The sequence below is a fragment of the Plecotus auritus genome (assembly GCF_963455305.1).
Source record: "Plecotus auritus genome assembly, chromosome: 13".
NCBI classification, from domain to species: Eukaryota; Metazoa; Chordata; class Mammalia; order Chiroptera; family Vespertilionidae; genus Plecotus; species Plecotus auritus.
In genome coordinates, this window is record NC_137779.1 from 13,626,807 (window position 1) to 13,640,272 (window position 13,466).

A 13,466-nucleotide genomic window follows, 5' to 3' on the forward strand; every position below is an offset into this window, starting at 1 on the left:
CCATTCTTCTGCAACACAGTTATCACACTTACAAAATTTAACTATTATGAATTATACCATCCACATTCAAATTTTACCAGTTGTGGCAAAGCTATTTTTTTTTTTAAGCTATATTTTTCCTGATCCGGGATCCAACCAAGCATCACATATTGAATTTCGTTGTCATGGTCACATGCTAGTCTACTTAAATCTGAACCCTTCCTTGATTTTTTTTGTCTCCTATGACATTGACATTTTTTGAGTCCTAGGTTGCTATGTTATAGAATATCCCTCTATTTGGATTTGTTTGCTCCATCATGATTAGGTTCATGCTAATCTTTTCTTGGCAAGAATACTGCTTAGATAGCTGCATTACATTAAGGGGCTCATGTCCGTTTGTCCTGCTTTGGTGATGTTACATTTGATGACATCGTTAAGACAGCTATGCCAGCCGAAACCGGTTTGGCTCAGTGGATAGAGCGTTGGCCTGCGGACTGAAGGGTCCCGGGTTCGATTCCAGTCAAGGGCATGTACCTTGGTTGCGGGCACATCCCCAGTGGGAGGTGTGCAGGAGGCAGCTGATCGATGTTTCTCTCTCATCGATGTTTCTAGCTCTCTATCACTCTCCTTTCCTCTCTGTAAAATATCAATAAAATATATTTAAAAAAAAAAAAAAAAGACAGCTATGCCAGACTTCCATTGTGAAGGTACCTTTCGCCCTTCGTATGTAGTAAGTTATTTCTGTGGTATTATTTTGAGACTATGGGAATATTCTTTTCCCCAATAGTTTTCCCAGTGATTTTAGAATTCCATTGATAACTTTTGCCTAAACCAGTTGTTACTCTAGTAACTATAAAATGAATTAATTCTGACCCTACCCGGTTTGGCTCAGTGGATAGAGCATAGGCCTGTGGACCGAATGGTCCTGGGTTCGATTCTAGTCAAGGGCACGTACCTCAGTTGCAGGATCTTCCCCGGCCTTGGTCAGAGCTTGTGCAGGAGGCAACCAATCGATGTGTTCTCTCACATCAATATTTCTGTCTTTCCCTCTCTCTTGCACTCTCTCTAAAAATCAATGGAAAAATATCCTCCGGTGTGAACTAAAAAATAATAAAAGTTAAAAAAGAATGTGAAGACACATGTTACTATTTTAAAAAATGAATTAATTCTGTACATTAATTTTAAATATGTTTTTGTTATTGTTGTAGGATACCATATACCTTCTGGAGGGAATTTGCAAAAATGATCCGGAGTAGGTCATGCTTTGTTTCATCAGATAAGTTGTTAAATAACAGCTAAGTTAAATTTTACTTATTAATATGAAATGACAAATGCACTTAGAGTGAAAACTTTTTTTCAGGGTCTCTGAAGACTCAGTCTCTGTTTTAGTACTCAGATGTCTTACAGAAGCTTTACCAGAAAACAGGTAACTTCTCATTTTCTTTTAAGCCTTATCCCTTAATGAAAAACTTAAATCCCGTGATTAATAAAAATTTTACCAATATTTTTCTCCCCACTTAACAGATTGAGTCGGTTACTTCACAAACACAAATTTGCTGAAGCCGAGAGCTTTGCCATTCAGTTTGGGCTGGATGTTGAGGTAATCACGCGTGAATTTATTTGTTCATTGAAAAACATTTTTTTCATGTACCAGATGCTAGAGAGACAGTATTTTTGGCTTCAAGGTACTTGATGTGGTGTATTTATATTGCAGCTTGTTTACAAGGTAAAATCAAATGATATATTGGAGAAACTCGCGTTGAGTTCTGTGGACACCAGTGAGCAGACGGAATGGCAGAAACTTGTAGATGAGGCTAAGGAGACTCTACATAAAATCCAGGTGTGTTTTCCCTGCCATGTGCAAGGGTGTTTGGGTTGACAGATTGGTCAACGTTAGGTCACCTTCCTATGTCTGGCATTTATGCAACAGGACGATGACTTTGTGGTGAATTACTGCTTGGAGGCTCAGTGGATAACCTATGAAACGACCCAGGAAATGCTAAGTTATGCCAAAAACAGGGTACGTTTTCATAACATTTAAAACATGTTAGTTTGTCTTATGCAAAACAAATAATTTCAAAAATAATTCTTTTTCTATCATAGGCCTTTTAAAAAGTTATTTTTGCTGTTGATTGTTCTCTCAGTGACCTTTGAATACCACTGCTAGTTATATTCCTTAAAATCCAGGTGTAACAGATGTGCAAAATGTTGTGAGCTTTCTTCATAAAATGCATTGTTTTTTAAGATAAATGTAATTTCGTTATTGTTCACTGTTTATTTCAAAGTTTGATGCAATTTTATTATTAAAGAGGATTTTTTCTTTAATTCACAAAAATATTCATCTTTCATGAAAAACCTAACAGTAGATATTCTGTGTTTCTTGTTCATCTTAGCTTTTGAAAAAAGAAGACAGAACTGTTTTTGTCTATTCTTATGGCTTAAAAGAGGTAATTACATTATATTCATGGATTAATTTTCGAGTGAATATACCTTTACAGTATAGTCAGGCACCACTTAATGGTCCTGAGAAATGTGTCATTAGGTGATGTGGTCATTGTGCAGACACCACAGAGTGCACTTACACAAACCTGGATGGTACAGGAGCATTTGAAATCTTGCTCCCTGGCATATGTCATCAGTTTGGCTCAAATAAATTCTTAAAAAATTAAAGACACACCACAAAACCCTCGGTGCGGGACAGTCTACTATATCGCATAGCCTGTTGCTCCTAGACTACAACCTGTGCACATGTTACTGTTCTGAATACTGGAGGCCGTTTTAACAACAACAGTGAGTACTTGCGTGTCTAAACATAGAAAATGTGCAGTAAAAATACTGTATAAAAGGTAAAAACCAGGACCTCTCTAGGGCACTTTCCGTGGGTGGAACCTGCAGGGTTGGGGGTTGCTCTGGATGAGTCAGTAAGTGAATGGTGATGAGTGTGAAAACCTAGGACCTTACTGTCCACTACTGTGGACTTTAGAAACACACCGCACAGTTAGGCTTTACTCAGTGTATAAAACAACACGAGATGAAATCAAGCACAAGAGAAAATGATGCGCTAACCGGTTTGGCTCAGTGGATAGAGCGTCGGCCTGCGGACTGAGGGGTCCCGGGTTCGATTCCGGTCAAGGGCATGTACCTTGGTTGCGGGCACATCCCCAGTTGGGGGTGTGCAGGAGGCAGCTGATCGATGTTTCTCTCTCATCGATGTTTCTAACTACTCTATCCCCTATCCCTTCCTCTCTGTAAAATATATTTTAAAAAAAAGAGAAAATGATGCATTCAAGAGCTGCAGTAAACACAGCATGGATGAGGCTGCTGCTGGCATAATGTGGCATACTGTTTTACAGCAAACTTTTTTTTTCTTTTTATTGAACTTATTGGGGTGACACTGGTTAACAAAATTATACAGGTTTCAGGGGCACAATTCCACATCACATCATCTGTACACTGTATTGTGTATGTGTGCTCAAGTCAAGTCTCCATCGCCATTTATCCCCCCATGCCCTCCTCCAGCTCCCCCCACCTCTCCTTCCCCACACTGTTGTCCATGTCCTTGAGTTTTTCCTCTTTTTTTTTTTCCTCAATGCCTCCACCACCACCCCACTCAGCCTCCCTCACCCCATAGCTGTCAGCCTGCTCTCTATCTATGGTTCTGTCTCTCTTTGGCTTATTAGTTCATTTTGTTCATTAGGTTCTACATATGAGTGAGATCATGTAGTACTTGTCTTTCTCTGACTGGCTTATTTCATTTAACATAATGCTCTTCGGGTCTATCATGCTGTTGCAAAGAGTAAGATTTCCTTCTTTTTATTTTTTTTACAGCCAAGTAGTATTCCATTGTGTAAATGTACCACAACTTTTGATCTACTGATGGGCACTTGGTGCAGCAAACTTTGTTGTTTTAATATGTTTTCATTGATTTTTAGAGAGAGGAAGGGAGAGAGATGGAGAGAGAGAGAAACATCGATGAAAGAGAGGAACATCATTGATTGTCTGCCACTGCACTCCTCCCGCTAGAGATTGAGTCCGCATCCCAGGCATGTGCCCTGACTGGGAATCAAACTGGCAACCTCTTGGTTCCAGGGTTGATGCTCAACCGCTGAGCCACACCAGCTGGGTGCCAGCTGTTTTTTAGATAAGTAGAAAGAGTACACTAAAATAACAATAAAAAGTAAGTATAGTAAATACATAAACTAGAAACATAGTCATGTATTATCATCAAGTATGTATTGTACATAACACATGTACTGTATTCCCATATGACTGGCAGTGCAGTAGATTGCTTTCCACCAGCATCACCACGAACATGTGGGTAATGTGTTGCTCTATGATGTCACTAGGCTATAGGAATTTTCCAGTTCCATTATAATCTTACAGGACCACCATCGTATGTGTGGTCTGTCATTGACTGAAACATGCAGCTCACGACTGTATATTTTTCAATTAGAGATAGGCCTGTAGTATTTTTCAATAGTAACCTACTTTAATACTTGTTTCCTTATCTGCAAAATGGGAATAATAATAATAGTACTTATAGGGTTATTTTGAGGTCAAATGAAATTATTTAGATAAATCATTTTTTGCATAGTGCCTGGCACCTGTTAAGCCCACAAATAAATGTCAACTGTGATGATGATGGTTATGGTACAAAAAGTGTGTGTGTGTGTGTGTGTGTGTGTGTGTGTGTGTGTGTGTACATGTGCATATATATTTTTTAACTCTCAAAGTAAATTTTTGGTATAATCTAGCTAGGTTTTACCATGAGGGCATTTATAAATTAGTAGAAAACTAGTTGATTTTGAAGGCACCCACAATTAATGTGCAAATGGCTTCCGATTTTGCAGTTTTATTGTATTGAATGTGATTGGAAATGTTTCCTTTATTCCAACTCTTTTGTTTTGTGTTAAATAAGGCAGTTATATTTATGGGAATTGACAAGATGAGACTTTGTGTAAGCCCTCTCCAACAGAATGTCTAATTTTTTAATATTACTGCACACAACATGCAGATGATCAGGTTATTCCTTTTTAGGTTCTAAGGGCTCATGAAAAGTTGACTACTTTTTATGGAGCATTTGGACCAGAAAAATTCAGGTGTGTGCATTCCTCCTTTTTAATGTTTAGATTGTGAATTAGATTTAAATTTGGAATGTCATAAGAGATACAATATTGCTATGAATGAATTATGTTTCTGAGGATGGAAAATATTTGTCCCTGCTAAGCTTTAGGCACTTCCTACATCATGTATGGGAATTGGTACATTGGAAAGGCAAATTTCAATGCATATAGCTTTTGCCTTAGCAATTTTACCTCTGGAAATAGATTTTATTAGATATACTAACATGTGCACCAAGAATACTATTATTTACAAATGTAACTACCTTAAAGATCACACAAATGTGTTTATCAGGATAAATGAAAATGAAGGGAAGATTTATTTTTTTCCTTGTGGCTAGTCATTTATTCCAATACTCTCATTAAATGATGTACATTTTCACTGCCGATTGAAATGTCCCCTTAATTGTGCTAAAAATCTCACGTGTATTAAAGTCTATCTCTGGACTTTAATTGTATTCAGTTGATCTCATCTCCCTATTCACTCACAAGTATCAAATAGTTTTAACTTAGATAGTTTTTTTTAATTTTTCAGGATTTGGAAGGCTATTTTCTCATGGTTGTATTTTTTTTTCTTCTGTATGACATTTTTTTAAAAAAATATATTTTATTTTTTTTTTTTACAGAGAGGAAGGGAGAGGGAGAGCGAGTTAGAAACATCAATGAGAGAGAAACATCAATCAGCTGCCTCCTGCACACCCACTACTGGGGATGTGCCCTCAAGCAAGGTACATGCCCTTGACCGGAATCGAACCTGGGACCCTTGAGCTCGCAGGCCGACGCTCTATCCACTGAGCCAAACCGATTAGGTGACATTTTTTTTTTTTAAATATATTTTATTGATTTTTTACAGAGAGGAAGAGAGAGGGATAGAAAGTTAGAAACATCGATGAGAGAGACATGGATCAGCTGCCTCCTGCATGCCCCCTACTGGGGATGTGCCCGCAACCCAGGTACATGCCCTTGACCGGAATTGAACCTGGGACCCTTCAGTCCGCAGGCCGACGCTCTATCCACTGAGCCAAACCGGTTAGGGCCTTCTGTATGACATTTGACATCAGAATCAGCTTACACAGTTTACAGAAATCTTATTTTTGTTTTAATTGGGAATGTGCTGAACCTAACATCAATTTGGGGAGAACCGGCATCTTTACAATATTTAATCTTCCTAGTTAAGGACAGTATGTGTCTTTCTACTCATTCTCTCCTGCTTTTTTATGTTCCTAAGTGGTATCGATTCACTCGTCTTTATATAAATTTTGTACATTTTTTGTTTAAATTTTATTTTATCTTTTTTTCTCTACTGTTACAATGGGACTTTTTCCCCTCATATTTTCAAAATAACATGGAGAAGTATTAAAATTAATTTTTACCCAGCTGCCTTACTGAATTTATTATTCATGGTAATATTTCAATTGCTCTGTTCTTTCCAAGTATATAATTATACATTTGAATAATGATAATTTTGCCTCATTTCCCCCTTGCCTAAGTTGATTGACTGATACTTATAAAATAATAAAGAACCGTGGTTAATAGGTATCCTGCTCTTGTTCCTGACATTAATGGAAATACCTGTATGAATTTTTTTTTAAGTACAGATAGTATATAAAGAACCCTCTCATTCCTTTAAAAATTGAAAATGGTGGCTTGTGTATTTAGTCATTATCTCAGGAAGGACCTGCAAGAAGAGGCATGACTTCCAGGGACGATACAGGAGGCTCATAGGTCAGAGATAAGAAGGAAATTTACTTTTCACTGTTTAGTCTTTGGAACTTTTTAATAACTTTTTTTGGGGAAACTAGTTAAAATGCATAGTGATATCCATTTGTACAAATAACCTTAATATATTTTTTTAACTAGTAACTTTTTTCCTCTGACTTTGCAGTGGTAGTTCTTGGATCGAATTTCTGAATAATGAAGATGACCTCAAGGATATTTTTTTGCAGCTAAGAGAAGGAAACCTTGTTTGTGCACAGTACCTTTGGCTTAGACATCGGGTAATACGTTTTGCTTTTTTTTTTTTTTCTTAATGGCTTCATAACGCCTAAGATAGGTGATTGAATCAGTGCTGGGAACTAACAGGGTGGCAAATGCGACTTGGCAATGGGATGTTTCTTAGGAAATATTATAAAGATACTAGAGGCCCGGTACATGAATTCGTGCACAGGTGGGGTCCCTCGGCCTGGCCGGTGATCGCTGCCCATCAGGGCCGGCCAGCTGTGGGGAGGGACCGCGGGAAGTTGGATGGCTACGGGAGATTGGCTGTGGGAGCACAATGACCACAAGGGGGCAGCTCCTGCATTGAGTGTCTGCCCCCTGGTGGTCAGTGCACATCATAGTGACTGGTCAACAGATCGTAATGGTCGCTTAGGCTTTTATATATATAGATAGATAATTGGAGCTTACTTTATCTCATCAGTTCAGAGTCTAATTAACTCCTAAACTTAGCTCAAAAGCAACATTTTATTAAGTGATTTATTGATGGGCTTTTTAAAAAAATTTATCTTTATTGTTGAAGGTATTACAGATGTCCCCTTTTTCCTCCACTGCCCCCCGACCCTGGGCTTCCTTATGTAGCACTGGTGGAGAAGGTATTCCTATCGCAGTCCAGATTGTGATAATTGGAAAATTGTTGGCATATAAAGTTAGGTCCAAAAAGGAGTTATCTGGGTGTGATGTCATCAGTGGACACAATTCTAGGATCTGTATTGTCACCTCCAATTACGTTTTCCTTGGAAGGCCACCCATACCAGTTCCTCTGCCACTTAATTTGTTATTTGGAATTTTCTGTCATGAGATTCGTGGAATTTGTGGCTCCCGGTTCAGATCATTTGTCTATAGTAAATCACCTTTGATGCTCCTCAAAATACTAAAATAATTCTTGAAATGACTTCCTAAGAGGTCTTTCCTCTTTGGGAGGATGTCAGTTTCAATTTGGCAGATAAACCTTAATTTCTTACTCTGTCTGATTTAGGCAAACTTTGAAAGCAGGTTTGACGTGAAAATGCTTGAGAACTTGCTCAACTCGATTTCTACACCAGTCTCTTTGCAAAAGCTCTGTCCCTGGCTTAAGAATGACGTGATCCCGTTTGTAAGAAGGATTGTACCGGATGGACAGGTGAATCGCCTTTAGTATTTCCACTTTTGGTGACTCAGTTTTATTTTTTACATCATATCATTGAACATTAAGTCACATAAAACCAATTAGTTCATGGATGTTTTAAGTTATTTTGGTGATTAAGTAATTGAGTATTATATTTGTAAATGATATATCTTTTCCAGAAAATTCTTGCAAAATGGTTGGAGCAAGCAGCCAGGAACCTTGAATTAACTGATAAGGTAATTTGTATAATTAGCATTGAAAATGCATTTAAGATTCTCCCAATGGCATAAATCATTATTTTTAATGGTTTGTAAAATTTTTTAAAGGCAAACTGGCCAGAAAACGGACTTCAACTGGCAGAGGTATTTTTTACAGCAGAAAAACCGAATGAGATGGTGTCCTCCTGGCATTGGATTTCCTTGGTATGACATGGAAAACAGACTTGGTGATAAAACATTCATTCATGTTAAAGGGTTTGTCTATAAGTACTAGAAATACACCCATTTCTGCAACTTTCTGTTTTCTTTTCTTTGGATGGGTACTTTTAAAATCCACAAAAAAATTTGCTTTCTTTTTCTTCCTGCTTCTTCTGTTATAACTTCAACCTATCTTAATGCACTCTTTTTCTCTATTGAATTAACCAAAAGGGAAACTATATATATTTCACTTCTTATTTATTTTAGAAAGAAGAGAGGGCGAGAGAGTGAAAAACATTGATTTGTTGTTCCACTTATTAATGCATTCATTGGTTGATTCCTGTATGTACCCTGACAGGGGAATCGAACCCACAACCTTAGTGTATCAGGATGATACTCTAACCAATTAAGCTACCCCGCCAGGGCCGGAAACAATAAATAAACTTACTCCTAAGTAGTATCCTGGGGATTTTCTACATTAAAAGCATTTCATATTGCTTTATAAAACAATGCATTAGGATTTGTTTTCAAAGGCTATGTCAATCAGACTTCTTAACTAGTGAGCTACTCCCAGTTCTGAATGCTTATCTTAGACATTTCAGCAGCCATAATGGTTTAAGTACCAATGAATTTTTTAAATGAAAATTGAAAAAAATCTGGGACTTTCCGGCTGTCTGAAAAATAAAGCAATGCTGAAAGGGAACGTAAGATCAGGAATACTGATGTTAATTTGAAGTTAACTGAATTTATTGTTTGGCTTCTACATTTCTTAAGTTCATTTCTTTTCCCCTTCAGGTCTAAAAACTAGAAAGCATACATTATATTGGGGGGGGGGGGAAAGTACATTCTTGTCTTTTAAAAATTTGTTGGTATGCCATAATTTGGTTTATAAACATATGCGACATCTCAGCTTAATTTCAACTCTGAAGTATTAAGTACTTAAGTATCAGAGGTATGACCTTACTTGAGGTTAAAATGTATGTTATGAAACTGAATTTACTCTTTAAATTTCTGGAGCCCAAAAATAATAAATGTCCTCCTACTTTCTGATATAGCAAGTTCTTATTAATTGTACTTATTGATTATATACTGTTAAAAATAAAATGGGAATTTTTTTATATAAGTTTCAAGCAGTGTATTGATGTATATAATCAGTATATATTACTAGTATACATAGTGGTCATTATAATATGTTTTTCTGCAGAAGAGCATTTTCTTTTTGCTATAAAACACTACTTTGTCTTTTCCCTACTAATTGCTTTTTACCAATATTGAAAAGTCTGGTCCTTATACATAACTTTAAAAAATGTCTGGTCACACTAGCTGGTTTGGCTCAGTGTATAGTGCATCGGCCTGCGAACTGAAGGATCCAGGGTTTGATTCTGGTCAAGGACACATGCCTGGGTTGTGGGCTCAATCCCCAGTAGGGGGCGTGCAGGAGGCAGTCGATCAATGATTCTCTCTCATTGATGTTTCTATCTTTCTCTCCCTCTCCCTTCTCTGAAATCAATAAAAAATGTATATTTAAAAGAAAAGTCTGGTCATGATCAATACAGATAGGACATTGAGGGCTGTCTAAATGATGTTTATGTACCTAAGTATATTACACTAATAATTTTCTATATTTTTTAAGAAAGAAAATTTCAGATTTATGTCAGATTCTGATCTGTTAATTTGTACTACTTAATTAGTTAAAATCCTACAATATTTAAAGGCATAATTTGCAGGTTTCCTCTTATGTACATAATCATGGCCATTTCACATTTTGAATAAAATAATTCTGACCTTGCCCCAGCTGGTATGGGTTGGTGGATGGAGCGTCGGCCTGTGGACTGAAGGGTCCCAAGTTCAGTTCCAGTCAAGGGCACATGCCTGGGTTGGGGGCTCGATCCCCAGTGTGGGGCATACAGGAGGCAGCCGATCCATGATTCTCTCTCATTGTTTATGTTTCTCTCTCTCTCTCTCTCTCTCCCCCTTCCTCTCTGAAATCAATAAAAAATATTTAAAAAAGATAATTCTGACCTTTTTGCATATTTCCCTCACATTTTTATTCATATCCTTAACACCTTTGTTTCAGAAGGATTATGAGAACACGGAGGAAGTGTGTCAGTTAAGGACCCTGGTAAATAACTTGCGGGAGTTGATCACATTGCACAGGAAATACAACTGCAACTTGGCCCTCTCTGATTTTGAGAAGGTAAAGGTCTAGGTTTATCAACATTACTTTCTACCATAGCCAGGATGAGTAAAATTTGCATTTATACCGTCTTTTTTGGCATCCAGGAGACTACAACCACCATTGTGTTCCGAATGTTTGATAAAGTGTTGGCGCCAGAGCTTATTCCTTCCATCTTAGAGAAGTTTATAAGAGTTTACATGAGGGAACATGACTTGCAAGAGGAAGAACTCCTTCTCCTGTACATAGAGGTAACTTTTCCTTACATTTAGTCTGTTTTCTTGCATCTATGCAGTGTGTGATTGCATTAAATTTTAATACGATGTATTATTAAGTCCTTTGAGTTAAACATTTAATGCTTTACCATTAGGATTTGTGTAGATTATTGGTTAAGAATGTGGGTTAACTCTGTTATTGATTGACTGGTAATCTTGAACAAAACAGGATACTATTAGGGCTTTCTACAAATGGTTATTGTGAGATAATAGGAGCATGAGCTCTATAAATATTAGCAGTTTTTTTTAAAAAAAAATATGTATTTTTTATTGATTTTTTTTACAGAGAGGAAGAGAGAGGGATAGAGAGTTAGAAATATCGGTGAGAGAGAAACATCGATCACCTGCCTCCTGCACGCCCCTACTGGGGATGTGCCCGCAACCAAGGTACATGCCCTTGATCGGAATCGAACCTGGGACCCTTCTGTCCACAGGCCGATGCTCTATCCACTGAGCCAAACCGGCCAGAGCAGCAGTTACTTTTTGTAGCCATTAATAAGATGCAGTAATCTTACTTATAGATTCTTGAAGAATGTTTCCTTCATAAGTTTTCTATACCATGTAAAACTGAAGGCCAAGGTTTTAGCAATTTTGTATTTTTTTTACATTGCTAAGTAGAAGTTTTTGTTTTTTTCACACATCCATAAAATTTATTTGTATCTATATGTGTGTTTTACTTTTTTGTTGTTGTTTTAGTTAGAGTTTTAAATTTAAAAATATGTGCTTATCCCTCGTTAGGATTTATTGAAGAGATGTAGCTCAAAGTCCATGTCACTCTTTGAGACAGCATGGGAAGCAAAAGCCATGGCAGTCATAGGATGTTTATCTGACACAGACGTGAGTACATGGTGACCATGCAGATTCCTTTTCAGCATTGCACCTTTAACACTTCCTCGTCACAAAAGAATTTGTGTAGAACAGAAAAGGAATAGAAATAATTTAAAAACCACCCATAATTCTATTTTCTTTAATTATGAAAATTAAAAGTGAACATTTTCTTTTTCCCACCCAAGAAGAACCACCATAGACAATTGGATGCATTTGGTTTCTCAAACATAGAGACGTTTGAAAAGTACATTACAATATGCTTTTATTTCTACTTCTCTGTTATTAAGCACTATTATAAAACATGAATAAAAACTCATGAAAAAGTATTTTTAAACACAGTCTGTAGAAAGTAATAGAGTTATATGACTTAATTTCCAGCAAAGAAAATATTTTTTAAAATATTAACATTGCCCTTTATGTGTGAAAATCAGAAGAAAGGTATACTTTTGCAGTCATACAGTAGATGTAGGACCTCTGTTGTATATTAGGCAATGTCATTAATTTGCATGACCTCCCAGGCTACTCACTGCCCTGTGTGTGTCTTTGTAGCTCATATTCGACGCTGTGCTTAAGATGATGTATGCAGCCGTGGTTCCCTGGAATGCGGCGGTGGAGCAGCTGGTGAAACAGCACTTGGAGATGGACCACCCCAAGTAAGATTAAAGCCCAAACAACTTTGTTGGTGTTGGATAAGCCTCGTGTGTTGGATTGACAGTCATTTCTGGTGTTCTGTCCTTTACTGTGTCCCCTGGCATTTCATAAAAGAAGATAATCCATGTTAATACCAATAAATTTACATTTAGGGTCAAGTTATTACAGGAGAGTTACAAACTAATGGAAATGAAAAAACTTTTACGAGGCTACGGAATAAGGGAGGTGAACCTCTTAAACAAGGAAATAATGGTAAGTACAGTGAAGAGTCTTTGAACCCCATTTCTAGGGCAATCTGGGAAATTTAATGAGAATTTCATGTTCTTCAAGGTAATAGAGTTAGGTTCTCCACTAACTTCCTTTTGTCAAACAGAACGTTGATAGGGCACTTAATTGTTTATTAGAGTAGAGAGGACAACAGATGGTAAATTAAGAAACTAAATTAATAAATCATCACATTGTATACCTTAAATATATACTATGTTTGATTTTTCATTTATAGCCCAATAAAGCTGGGGGAGGGGGAGTTGGGCAGGACTGTCATAAAAGTCAGAATGTAAATTATTTTTTAATGTTTCATACAGCTTAGTTTTTTACTGCCTTATTTTAATTTATTAATTTTTATTTTTTAAATATATTGATTTTACAGAGAGGAAGGGAGAGTGATAGAGAGTTAGAAACATCAATGAGAGAGAAACCTATCAGCTGCCTCCCGCACGTCCTCCAGTGGGGATGAGCCCGCAACCATGCTCTTATCCAGAATCAAACCCGGGACCCTTCAGTCCTTGGGCTGATGTTCTATCCACTGAGCCAAACTGGTTAGGGCACTGCCTTAGTTTAATGAATACTTTACCTTTTGAACGGATGATATTTGGGTTCTCTGTGAGATTTTATAACAAAGAAATTAATATATATATT

At 37.1% G+C, this 13,466-nt stretch overlaps 1 protein-coding gene across 1 annotated transcript in view; it reads left to right on the forward strand.

The window, feature by feature from the left end:
- KNTC1 (kinetochore associated 1) overlaps positions 1 to 13,466 on the forward strand; it is a gene marked incomplete at its 5' end in the record, with an annotated part of 62,709 nt that overhangs the window by 11,276 nt on the left and 37,967 nt on the right. The window contains 16 exons of the mRNA XM_080650682.1: positions 1,188 to 1,231; positions 1,340 to 1,405; positions 1,504 to 1,579; positions 1,694 to 1,819; positions 1,910 to 1,999; positions 2,373 to 2,426; positions 5,017 to 5,078; positions 6,985 to 7,096; positions 8,074 to 8,217; positions 8,382 to 8,438; positions 8,529 to 8,624; positions 10,696 to 10,815; positions 10,902 to 11,045; positions 11,808 to 11,906; positions 12,447 to 12,550; positions 12,701 to 12,800. Coding sequence (XP_080506808.1) covers positions 1,188 to 1,231; positions 1,340 to 1,405; positions 1,504 to 1,579; positions 1,694 to 1,819; positions 1,910 to 1,999; positions 2,373 to 2,426; positions 5,017 to 5,078; positions 6,985 to 7,096; positions 8,074 to 8,217; positions 8,382 to 8,438; positions 8,529 to 8,624; positions 10,696 to 10,815; positions 10,902 to 11,045; positions 11,808 to 11,906; positions 12,447 to 12,550; positions 12,701 to 12,800 — 1,494 coding nt within the window. The remainder of the gene's footprint in view (positions 1 to 1,187; positions 1,232 to 1,339; positions 1,406 to 1,503; positions 1,580 to 1,693; positions 1,820 to 1,909; positions 2,000 to 2,372; positions 2,427 to 5,016; positions 5,079 to 6,984; positions 7,097 to 8,073; positions 8,218 to 8,381; positions 8,439 to 8,528; positions 8,625 to 10,695; positions 10,816 to 10,901; positions 11,046 to 11,807; positions 11,907 to 12,446; positions 12,551 to 12,700; positions 12,801 to 13,466) is intronic.